The following is a 13,865-nucleotide window of genomic DNA, read 5'->3' as shown; positions in this document are numbered from 1 at the left end:
ATTTAAATAATAATATAAAACATTTTCTAGTAACAACTTCAAAATTTGTCACTAAAAAATTAAACATATAATTTTTATCTGTACATTTTAATAACCATCCATTGAAACGTAATTTTTATTTATACATTTTAATAACCATTCACTCTTGTATAAATAACTAATCTTAAGTTAGTATTTATATTTAGTGCACATATTTACTCTTAATGACAAACCTCAAAGTTGTCATTAGTAATTTCTATAAATCATTCAATAAACTAAAACCTAAATAGCATCTAACCAACCCTTAACAATCATTATGTAAACATTTAAAAACAACAAAACCACGTCATTCGCTTTATTCAAACCGAGAGAATCATCATAAGTCATAACGTAAATCGCCACATTCATTTGATGGTGTGAACCTGTGACAATCTGACGAAACAAAAAAAAGTCCTTAAATCACACGAATCCCAACCATCTAATTATCAAATTCAACGAACACCAACGTCCAAAACAAATGGTGAAACACCCGGTCTGGAAAGCACTAAAGACGATCGAAAACGGAAAATTTAATAACTAAACAATTAAGAATTTGTCTAAAAGACAGTTGGATCAACCCGAGACCTCAAGAGGTAGGAACCTCGAGGACAGAATGGGTCTCAAGTTGAATGAAATCTATAAAAATGTAGCTAATCCAAGCACCAAGAGAAACGAGAAAAACAAAGTCACATGTTGAAGGAACTAAGAAGAGTACCAACGACTCATCTGAACCGGGTGGAGTATCAGGGAGATGCGAGAATGGAACCCGGAGAGGAACGTGATGGGTAAAAGGAAACTACCACATAAAGATCGAAATATAGACCACAAGATATATAGTCGATTGAAAACAGACACAAACAAACTAGATGAATTAAGGGGGGCATACATTTTAGGGAGGATCCAATGAGAACCTTTTTAATTAGAGAACTTTGAGAACTCTCACATTTTAGGCTTTAGAACATGTTCGAATTCTTCCAATTTTGTTTGAACTACTTTGTTTTTGTTAGAACTACTTGAAATAAGTTTTTTTTTTTTTTTTTTTTTTTTTTTTTTTTTTTTTTTTTTTAATTTAGCCTGATTTAGAGTATAGAGTTTAGCGTTTAGTTTCTGAGTTTAGATCCATAAACCCAAAATCGTAAACCCCAAACCCTAAATTCTAAACCGTTCACGCTAAACGTTAAATCTAAACCCTAAATTTTAAATCATAAATCCTAAAAATCTAAACTCTAAACTCTAAATCATAAATCTAAACCCTAAAACGTAGAAATTGAATGTAGAACATTATATAGAACATCATGTTCTACATGAATGTAAAACAAACTGGTTTCTATGCATCTAACAAAAGTGTTCTAACAACTTCAATTTTGTGCGCCCTCCTTTTTTGTTAGAACAACTAGTTCTCAGGGCTCTTCAACCTAAAAAGATTCTCATTTGGTTCTTGAAATATATATATATATATATATATATATATATATATATATATATATATATATATATATATATATATATATATGGAAGAAGATAAGAAAATTTATTAATTTTTGAGTTAAGAAAATTTGTTTTTTATAACATTAAAATTAAAGTTTGAATTTTAGATTTATTGATTTTTGAAATTACTATTTATTGCTAAGGTTCGAAAAAAAAAAAAATTAAACTCCTTTTTCGCACAGGTTATCATACACCTGATGTATGATAACCAAAACTAGTAAAAAATGGCTAGCGACTAATGAAAACATTGTTTAGGGTTTATAAATTGGGGTTTCGATTTAAGAGTTTATGGTTTAAATTTAGGATTTAAATATAGTGTTTAACATAAACGATTTAGAGTTTAAATGTTTAGGGTTTTGAGCTTTGAGACCATTTGTAATGGTAGAAGGCGTTTTTTCTCGTGTCACTTGCCTTTTTGCACTCTTTGGATGAGTATGACGTGTTACTTTTAGTGGAATGCTGAGGTGACATTTTATTTTTATTTTCCTTTTCTTTTTCTTTTTTTATTTGTTTTATTTTTACTTATGTAAATAATATGCGGATTTTTTTTTAATAAAACAGCATTTAATTTATGGAGTTATACAAAAATATAAATAAAATAAATGGAGTATAAATATAATAAAAATAATTTCTCTTATAACCAGAAAACCCACCTCTTTGTTTACTCATTTCACCCAAATCAAATCTATACATACATACACTCGCATATACATATACATATACATACATATACTTACATTTATTCATAAATCCATACTCAATGTTCAATTCGCCTTGGATCTACCTCCAGATGAGCTTCAATTTCTCTCCACAACAGACATCTTAAAAGAATCGGTCAAAAACGCACGCCCAATCACCATACGCCATGTGTAACAAACGGCTGTTACTTGCTTCGTTTCTTTCCGACTGAAGCCGCCCAAACGCCACCTTGTGACGCCTTGTTACGCTGGTTTCGGCGTCTCTTGAGCTCCAAGTCGGCCATGTGACTCCGTTACTTCATGCCGATACAAATGGTCTGAAAGAGTGAGACGGTGCTGAGAATTTGTATTTGATTTGTTTACTTTTGTATATTCTTCTATATAATGTAACTTTAACTTATTTTAACCTTATATTTGAATATAATAAGTAAACATCTTTAGTTAATTGTTGACTATATCAATTACAATGATTGAATATAACCATGTTATTCGCTTATGTTGATTTTACTTTTTACGTTTATTCTTCATTTAGTAATCGCTAAAAAACAAAAAATTTATTGATACAAATTCATAACACATTAGAGAATATTGTATGCGGTCTTCGTGCATTGTAAAGGCGTCGACTTCCGTATTTATTTCTGACCCACAAAAGTAAACGTTGACTGAAGACTATAAGATCATAGAGTATCTCTCAGAACCAATCACATTGTAGACGAGTTAAAGCCTACAAAGAAATCGTCAAATACGGAATAATCCCACGTCATTTAACCGCAATTACACCAAATAAAACTACTAATTTAAGGTTGGCGCACATCAAGTTCAACTTGTTCGAATAAAATAAAAAACTAAATACAACAACCTTTTAAAAAGTCCATCTTTACAAATCTACACTTATTATGGTAAATTTTCAATCATGAATTTATATACGTTTATTTCATCACTTTGAGCTTATTTTAATTAATAATGTAGCATTATCTAAAATTATTTTTATTCTGTATTTTTTACTACACAAATCAACTTTTTGATAATATTTTACCAGTAAGCAGTACTAATTTTATTGCGATATACATCATACTTGACGCAATTACGTAAACTATCAGGAGCGTATCATACTTGACGCAATTATGTAAACTATCAGGAGCGTCTTAGGACATATGCAAAGTGTGTGGTCGCACAAGGCTTGAAAATTTTAAGGGCTTAAAATTTTGTAATTACTTTATAATTAAATACATTTAATTTAATTCAAAAAATTAGTGTTGGACCGAATTAGTGTTAGTACGGATCGAATCATTTTAACCTAAAGAGTAATTAACGTTTAAAGGGCTTTTATTATATCTGCACAATTCTTTGAGAATTAATGAGACGACCCTCTATCTATACTTGTACGGAGTAAATTTTTTATTTGTTAGTTACTTAGAGTTTACAAATGTTTTACTCACATGTATTATTTCGTGACTGTTTTTTATCTTTTCAATGAACACCTATGACATGTTGTTAGTGATGTTTGAATGACTAAATGATTTTTGTGTTAATATTTAGAATAGGGACGAAATATTCATTGTTTGTATATCGGGCTAAATAAATAAGTTGTCTATTCACATGGTTTTAGCCTAGTGACAATATATAATTTGTATTTGACAACTCTAACACTTAAAAAGTCTTCTATTTTAAAGTCAACGAATGAAATATCGACTATATATAAACTTCATCAACTTCAACTCTAATCATGAACTTCAATTCTTACTAGTTACTATCACCATGGCCATACAGTTATTTAACTTTCGACTGGTTCTTCTCTTAGCTACATTTTCATTCTCCGTTTCTGGCCAAAGTAAGTAATTTGTATTAAACATAGTTAAATATTTATTCTAGTAATGTTTAATAAATAGTATGTATACACTAATTATTATGGTATTATAACTAGATTCAGTGACCAGCCATTTCTAGTAGCATGTATGGTTTGGTATATATCATCCGAGTTCGAACTCAATTCGAGTTTGATCGTATTTGAGTTTTCATATGGAATAAGTTCAAGCTCAGTATTAGTTTAGTAATTTCAGTTTCTCTACTCATGAACACTTATATCTTCAAGTTTTAAGTTGCTCGTTTACTAGATTGAGCTCGATAAAATCAACTACGGTTTGAACTCAAGCTCAAGACCCATAAAATCGTCAATTTACACACCACATTGATTACTAGGGGTGTAGATAAGCTAAGCTGTTCGTGATGAGCTATTCGGGCTCGACTTATTAAAATTTCAATTTGAGCCGAGCTTAAACAAACTCACGCTCGAGCTTGAAAATATTTTAGAGCTCATTTCATAAACGAGTTTGAGTTCGAGCTTCTTACATCGAACCCAAACAAGCTTGTGAGCTTAAACCAAACAGTAGGATATAATAATAACTATGATTATATTATGTAAATTTGATTCTACCTTTTTCACGGTGTCTCACACTTTTTTTTTTTTCAACCTACTTATTGGCCCAAGGTTCAATTGGAAACAATCTCTCTATCCATAGAACATTGAGATGAAGGATTTTGTCTACTCTTGTGTTGTTTCACTCTGAGTGGAGAAATGACTTCTCTTTATTCTATGATGGGGGGAGAAATGTCTACATCTTAACTCCCTCATACCTCACACACGTGAGATTGAGTTTTGTTATTGTAGTTGTATTATTATGTATATAAACAAGAATAATTTGATCAGAGTTCGAGCTTTATACTAGGCTCAAAACGAGTCGAGCTCAAACTCGAGCTCTTTGGATTTTAAACAACCCGAGAAGCTCAAGCTGATACTCGCTCACTTAAACCATGATATTTTACTAGTACTTTCGGTTATTGAAATGCAAAATTGGATTAGTTAGATATAGGTTAGGCATGTTCCATAGTAATAATCAATTAGCAAGCTAGCAGAAGTAAATAATTAATTGTTCAAATAGTTAATTAACATCCATAGAATAAGAACATTCAACTTCATGCTTATAGTTCATCAATCAATATGGTTTCAGTAATTGCGAGCATAAATTGTGGGGCAACGGACGTCATATTAGATACGAAAGGCGTAGTTTGGACCCCCGATACTAGTTTCATCTCAAACGGTGTTCCACGTGTAGTTCAACCTAGTAACTCGATATCGGATATTATGGACACCTTAAGGGTTTTCACTAGTAGAAACAAGAATTGTTATTCTATCCCTGTCACACAAGGTACAAAAGTACTAGTTCGCGCGATTTTCAACTATGGAAACTACGACGGATTGTCAAAACCACCATCGTTCGATCTTCAGTTCGATGGGAACTTTTGGACAACGGTTCAGACTTCAGCTACCGGGTTAACAATGGACGAAGTCACTTATGTTACAAAAGGAGACGATGTGAGCGTGTGCTTGGCTCAAACAAAGTCCGGTCAGTTCCCGATAATATCAACTATTGAAGTAAGTGGTCTCGATTCAGAAATTTATACTGAACTTGATGATAATCGCGCTTTGCTCTTAGTCGGTCGGTTATCTTATGGTGCAAGTGAAACATTAAGGTATGCTATTCAAATCATTTTCACTTCTTTAGAACATTTATGTGATCTAACGTTTAGACACTTTTAATCGTATATCAATCTCAAATCTATTGTACAATGCTCCTTTTTTAATGTCTCAAATTAATAATTCAATTTCATAAATAGAAAACAAGGATGTGGTGAAGTTCTTTTTATCTTTAAAGTATAAATTTAAGACAAAAAGTTGAGTAAAAAGTAATGGGTAAAAATAAAAAGTATAATGTAATTATAATATTTCTTAAAGAGTGTGTTTTTCGTCTGCGGACAATGGAATTGAGACCTAGGGAGTATATAGAATCACATCTCATTAAAAAAATATTTTTGTTCTCTGGTTAGCCCGAATACGGAAACCTTGGTTATTTGCACATTTATTTAACTTTTAATTTCCAAAAAAGATGGTTATTCTCGATCTTAGGTACCCCACCGAACAAGGAAAACCTTATTTATTTACTTGTTTGCGAATTCACTGCATCCTAATATATATCGTATAAAACCTAACCTTTTAGTTCGGTTTCTAACAAGGATGGTTATTATCGTTCTTAGGTTCCCGAGTGATCCTTATGATCGGATATGGATGGGCACGACGCCTGATGGAACTGAAAATGTCACAAGTGATGCAATTTTCATCGATTCGACTGGACCTAATAACCCTCCATCGGGAATTTTCCAAAACGCAATCACAGTTGCAAGCACAACCGACAGCTTATTCGTTGCATCAACTACTCCAAAGAGTCTTCCATTTTACTTGAATATGTACTTTTCCGAGGTTAAAGCCCTCGATTCTACTGAAACAAGATCATTTGATGTTTACGAGACATCGAGCTCTGGCAATACTCGTTTGCCAGGCTCGATTTCACCGCCTTATGACACCATAAATGTAACCTCGGTTTATAATATCACTGTAAATTCAGCTACAAATATTTCTTTAGTTGCAACTAGTGCATCTGATTATCCTCCTCTTATTAACGCTATCGAGGGGTTCTACATTAGTGACGTTTTGACTGATGGTACTGATAGCAATGACGGTACGTTTTTTGGACTTCACATTCGTTGAATTGAGTATTGTTGCTGTTGTAAGTTATTTTTTATTAACTTTTTTCAAATGATAAACGTATAGTTGCAGCTTTAAGTTTGTTACAAAGCACATTCGACGTGTTAGGAGATTGGAAAGGCGACCCATGTCTCCCCGCAACGTACACGTGGGACTGGCTCAACTGCAGCAACGATGCTACGCCTCGTGTAACTGCGTTGTAAACGATCTAAACTCTTCATGGATAATTATTTATTTCTAAAAATGGCTTCTCATAATATGGAAATTTGTATTTGTAGGTATCTTGATAGCTTTGGTCTTTCTGGTATATTTCCAGATATTAGCTCTATGGATGCTCTTAATACAATGTGAGTTTCTAATCATATAAGATTATGTTATATGACATTTTATTATACTCTAATAATTAATACTACGAGTTTCTAAATTCATTGCCAAAACATATGAGCTGTCTTTAAAATTACTTGATTTAAAGTTGATCATTTCTAAAAATATTCAACAGAAAGTGATCTAATAAAACAATAAATCATTGATAAATTAGCTTAATTTTGTTCTAATTACACTTCAATCGTTTAATTAATTACAGTGATTTGCACAATAACACCTTGATTGGAACAATTCCTAGTTCTCTTGGCACTTTGCCTAATCTCCAGTTACTGTAAGTTTATGGTAATTAATTGTTTAGTTATATAAATAATTAGATGTAAATGTCTACTAATTTAAATGTTGAATCTTATTTTATTTTGTAGCAATTTAGCAGATAACCAATTTACTGGAGCCATACCCAGTTCATTATCAAAGAACAACAAACTGAAATTAACGTAAGTAGGTTTATTTTTAATACTCAAAAAATATATATCTATAAAAGTTAAAAAAAAAAAAAAAATAAACATTTAAAATTATTTGTAATTTCTTTCTTCTATGTTTCTAGTGCTACAGGAAATCCGGGTTTGTGTACATCCGGTAAGTCCTGCTCTAGTTCTCCGGGGACCACCAATTCATCTCAGGGGACGATCAGCTCATCCCCAGATAGCACCACCCTTACTAAAAACAAAAAGAAAAGCAAGTTACCAGTGGTACTAGGAACCACAATTCCAATATTTATTCTTACATGGATTGTCGCGGCTATATTTATCGTTTTACGTAAGAAAGGAAAATCGTCAAACATCAATTTACCAAATGTTACAGGTTAGATTTTAATTGTAGCTTGTAAGATGTTTAAAACACTTAAAATTTAACGTCACATTAGAAAATTTTGTGATATCTTATAAAAAATAATAAAATAAATTCTCTGTATTGCTAATCATTGTATATAATAATAATAAAAAAAAAACGATATACAGTTGGCGGAGCAAATGGACATTCCGGCCAAGGTTCAAATGGGAATGTTGATGGGTTACAAAAATTCGGTGAAGAAATTATAAATGAGGTTACGAACAACATAACGCAACAAACATACGGATCACCTTCACCGTTACTAAACAGTTCGGGTCTTGCTAGCGATTTATATGGACAAACAGGAGTACAAAATCCCTGATAGATTGTTATCACAAGAAATTTTTTATTTTTGTAACACGTAGGAAAACAAATGTTCATATTGTTTGTATTTCAAGAGGCTAAATATGTAAGAAAAATAACGATTGAAGATTGATCTTCATCGTCAATTTTTACATTAATGTTATTCAAATTTAAAAGTATTTTCTTGAACTCGCTGTTGTGATCATTGATCAAACTTTCTTTCATCCGAAAAGTCTATAACCGTTATTTTATGAAAAAATTTCATGGTTGGTCCACAAAGTTTGTACAAAAAATCAAGATAGGACCAAAAGTTTAAATCGATCATGGTTGGTCCTCAATTTTTAACAATGTACACGTATGGTCCCAAGAGTTAACGAACGTTAATACTATCTAGTTTAGTGAAATACATGACAACCATCTGATGGGCTTTTTCGTCTGTTTACTTTTAATACTTAACAAACCTACTTAATGAACCCTACCACGCCTAATTTTTATCCCTTGTAATTTCATGCCTTATGAATACTTACTCCATACTCTATAACCATATTCATCATCAAAAAATTTAATCAAAAAAAATCAATATAAAATTCGTTCTACAACATTTTTAAACAATAATTCAATGGCATCATAACACAACATAAGCCAAGAAGAAAAGATTGTAATATCAGTTTTCACTTGATCAAAGGAAAACCTGGTCTTATAATTAAGGATTGTATGTATTATTGTAATATCAATTTTACAAGCTAAACTAATGCAAATACATATATTTACCTAACGTAGGGGATTTCTGATGCCATATCAACTACTTAATCACATTGATGTACCTGCAGGATTATCATTTATCTATTATTTCCTGCTACTTTGATAGGTCCAATATTGTTCGTAATGTGCACATAAAATCTAAAAGTAACACTATGAACACTAATTAACCCAACAAGAAGAAACCAGCCTAATACCGAGTGACTTCACATATACCATGAGCACTCCAGATTCTTATCACGTGATAGTATACCACAAAGAGGGATATCAATAAAAAAAAATATCCATATAAGTGCAAATAATATATCCAACACTCCCTTTTTAATGACCCCTTCTTTTAATTTAGTAACAATAATACCATTAGAAAGAATTTAAGGAGTTCACAACATTCTAGTCTCCTCTTCATCATCATTAGCACTTACCATTTATGCAGATGTCACCAAAAATTTATATCAGCAAACAATTCAAACTCCATGGAATCTGATATTTTCAATTGGGAAGGAAAGTATTTTGGAAATTAGGGTTTATTATAAAACATCGTGTTTTGATTGGGGGTGAACTAAAAGGGTCCGACCTAGTATTATTTAAGAGGCTAAGTTAGGGTTTAAAATGGATAAATTGACAAGACAAAAATGCCCATCGTGTGCTATTCATGTGACTAAGGTTAAGTAGGTCAAACTAACGTTGTTAACTCCCGGGACCAAACGGGATCAAAATGTAAAACTTGAGACCAAACTTGATTGATTTAAACTTTCGGTCCCAACTTGATTTTTAGTGCAAAGCTTGGGGACCAACGGTGATATTTTTTCTTATTTTATATACCAATTGTTCGTGAGACTCTTAGCTAGTTAAATTGATTTATGAATGTTATAAAAACTGGTTTGTGATATGATAATTCGAATTATTTCTTGAATCGTAAAACACTTTCTAATTAAGAATTTCAACCCTTACAAGTATTGGGTTCACGAAAACTCAATTTGGATAAAATGAGAAATTCAAATAGATTGTAGGCAAAAACAATTCAAATCAGAGTATTAGAGATAATGTTTGTGTTTTCTGTATATATTGTTAAGAAAGTAATATACCAAAAATGAATTTATAATACGGTTTGGTGGTTGAAATGAAAGGGTGCATCCCTTCATTGTGACAAGAAAACTCGTGTTGGTATTTTGGCGGAATATACAGTTAAACTTCACCTAACTTTACTTGTAGGTTTAAACACATACTTTGGGATCATAAAATAGATGTGTTTGAGTCTTTAATAAGTAAGCTTTCCACAAAGGGGGCGTGACCCCCTGACCCTCGATACTTCTGCGACATTATCCAGTAGCTTTTATAGGCGTGCACTTCACACACTTCAAACTTGTTAATGAGCATAGCTAGATTACTCCCCCTTTCAACTAAATCGCAACTAACTAAAATGATTGTTAGATGACACTAAAATCACCAACGACCTATTACACTATGTATATAGGTTTAGCTCGATTGTATAGATGGACTCTGTTTGTTAGGAATAAAATAGGTTTTCATGTATTTATAAATAGTTATCAATGTATTGCATAATATCTTACTGAGTTTCATCCTAATGGACCGAGCACATCTATTCAATCGAGCCAAACTATATACATAGTCTAATACAATCAACACGACTTTTGAAACTAACAAAAAAGTCGTCAGAAAATGTAAGATTGAATATGGGCAGTTATGGAAACATTAGCTGTGACGACAACGGAAGTGGAAGCGGTGGGTATGGGCGGAGGAGGATGGTGGATTTTATTGTGGTAGGAGCGTAGAGAATCCACTCAAGATGATTCTTTGACGGAGAATTTTTGTTCATATACATTTGCATTGAGATTTGCTGATGTTTGAAATGAAGGCTGGAGAAACGTTTGTAGCTCCCCATCGAATATTGATCTTTAGGATGCAAACAATTTGAATAAAGATGATTACCGTTGGTTAGATATTGATTTTTCATGATTGATGTGTCCATTTTTATTAATGAATTCAAGTCAGACTAGAGGACAATTTATTGTTGTATATTAAAGCTAGGAACTGAATTTTGAATTGAGAAAATTATCTTTTCGTCTTTTATGCATTTATTTATCGTTAATATGCTTTTCTTTAACGTCCATAAATCATTATATAAAACAAACGCTCCCTAGCAAGGCGCTAAGAGAGAATTACAACGGCATAGAAAGCCATAAGTTCCAATTTGAAACTAAATGACCTATATGTTTAATCCAACGAAAAAAAAGTGATCTAATTACATCGAATAGACTACTAATGTAACTGATGTCGTAGCGTGGGGGCACGGAAATACTATTATTTTTTACTACGAAATACGTTACAAATTACACAAGTTTTAATTATTTATTTACAGATGGGATATACCTAAACCTTGCTACAACACTATAGGCAGTGTACCTAATCGTAGAGTAGTATAGTTTTTAGTAAGTCCGGTTCGTTCCACAGGGAGATCTTTTAAACAAAGCTTAACGCTATATTAGTTTTAATTTATAAAAATACAAATATATATAAGTAATATTATTATTATAAAAGGGGGTTTTTACCGTTTAATGACCGGTTTGTCGATTTTAAAACTTTAGTCGCAGTTAAAACATAATGTAAAATATTAAAAATAAATACAACTTAATTTAAAGCATAAAGTAAATAATGATAATGAAATTGCGATAAATAAAATTGCGATAATTAAAATTGCGATAATTAAAAAGTACGATAATTAAAAGTGCAATTAAATACAATGACAATAAATAAAAGTGCGATAATTAGAAGTGCAATTAAATATGAAAATAAAGGAATTATGCTTATTTAAACTTTCGTAATCATGATGTTTGGCGTGTTGATTTTAGTTTATTCTCATGGGTTAATTGTTCTTTGTCCTGGATTATTTAATATGTCCGTCTGGTTTTTGTCCATAACAGTCCATCAGTCATAAATATAAAGTGCGAGTGTCCTCGTCAAATTATCCTTATACCCGAAGTCAAATATTCCAACTAATTGGTGACTTAAACTGTAACAAGGTTTTAATACTTTGTTAACAATTACGCCAAGTGTCCTTGTACATAATTTCACCATTGTTTTAATAAATCTATTAACTATTAATCCATTCCCGTGTCCGGTTAAATGAACGATTATTCGTACATATAAATATCCCGCCCATCGTGTCCGATCGAGTGTATATGGTTATTTATAGGGACGTCCAATTGTAAATCTTTATATTAAAATCAACAAACTATCATTTAGTTAAATAAGTATAAAGCCCATTAATAGCCCATAGTCTAATTTCTACAAGTGTCGTTTTTTTGTCCAAACCCCAATTATGGTGCAAAGCCCAATTACCCAATTTTAATATTTTTAGCCCAACATCATGATTACTTCGGTATTAAATAAGCATAATAATAATTTAGCTACGAGACATTAATGTAAAAAGGTTGAACATAACTTACAATGCTTAAAAATAGCGTAGCATTACACGGACAGAATTTCGACTTACACCCTTACAACATTCGCTAACATACCCTTATTATTAGAAATTAAAATTAAAATTAAAATTAAATATATATATATATATATATATATATATATATATATATATATATATATATATATATATATATATATATATATATATATATATATCTTACGTTGATGAATGAAGAGAAAAAGATGTGTAAAAATCGGCCGAATGCTCGGCCTTTTATAGGCCCACGTTTACTGTTTGACCTCCGCGAGTGCGGTGGTTGTTGCCTTTATAAGCTCCGCGAGTGCGGAGCAGTGGAATCCAGCTCACACAAGTTTGGATCTTAGTCTGCCGACGGATTTTATTATATAAATATAATATAAATATATAATTTATATAATTAATTATATATTATATTATATTTATATACATAATTAATTTGTAACTTTCGGTCCGTTGCGTCGAGCGTTGAGAGTTGACTTTGGTCCCGGTTCTGGATTTTCGAACGTCCTTTCGTATAATTTAATATCTTGTACTTTGCGTTTTGCGGCTTGTACTCTTGTAATTTTGAGACGTTTCTCATCAATAATTGGAACCACTTTGATTGTACTTTGTGATAGGTCAGATCATGTTGAGATTGAGAGAAATGATAAGATAAAGAGAGATTCGGTATGTAAGAATGAGACTCGGTATTAGAGAGAATCGGTAAAATTACATTCCACAGCTTCTAGAACTCGGTTACAATGCAATGGCTATCTAATTAGGACTACTTAGGTTCCTTATATAGCCCTCTTCTAAGGAACATTCATTTAAGCTTATTTCACATTAACACTATACAACTCCGGGGTCCTAACAATCTCCCCCTTAGTGTTAAATGTGAACTTTACAACATAATCCTATTTAAAACATCTAAAGGAACTTTGTTCCTCTGAAGTGAACTTTGGATTTGAAACCCTTGAGATTCTCATATCTTCATATGTTCACTCTTGTTTTGAGATGACTTTTTAATCTTGTGAGAATGTATTTGACAATCTCAATATCTTCAGTTGAATAGCAGTTATTGATCAATCTCCATCTCATGTACTTGAAAGCATACATCAACGTTCTGTCTGAGTATCTTCTGAAATCTGAGACTCTGATGAAGATTTTTGTATAGTGAGAATTGAAAAATGCAAACCCATATGGACCGTCGCTCACTTCAAGTAAGGACATGTATATTAGCTCTTCAATCACTTGATTTGGTGGTTTGATTTCGAGCTTTTTGTGTCCAGATTCCAACCCCAACTGAAAATCATGAACTGACATC

General features: G+C 31.8%; 1 protein-coding gene across 1 annotated transcript; it reads left to right on the top strand.

Annotated features, from left to right (window-relative positions):
* Positions 1-3,956: 3,956 nt before the first annotated feature.
* On the top strand, positions 3,957-8,338 carry LOC139902307 (uncharacterized protein At1g24485-like). The gene is made up of 9 exons (XM_071884947.1): positions 3,957-4,035; positions 5,213-5,735; positions 6,297-6,778; positions 6,871-7,003; positions 7,083-7,151; positions 7,388-7,459; positions 7,551-7,622; positions 7,733-7,989; positions 8,145-8,338. Exons 1-9 carry the CDS (start codon positions 3,963-3,965, stop codon positions 8,336-8,338), a joined length of 1,875 nt encoding a protein of 624 aa, XP_071741048.1. The 5' UTR covers positions 3,957-3,962.
* The last annotated feature ends 5,527 nt before the right edge of the window (positions 8,339-13,865 follow it).

This window comes from Rutidosis leptorrhynchoides, chromosome 3 (assembly GCF_046630445.1).
Source record: "Rutidosis leptorrhynchoides isolate AG116_Rl617_1_P2 chromosome 3, CSIRO_AGI_Rlap_v1, whole genome shotgun sequence".
NCBI lineage: Eukaryota > Viridiplantae > Streptophyta > Magnoliopsida > Asterales > Asteraceae > Rutidosis > Rutidosis leptorrhynchoides.
Note: the sequence above shows the minus strand (reverse complement) of the source record. Positions and strands in the feature narration are given on the sequence as shown.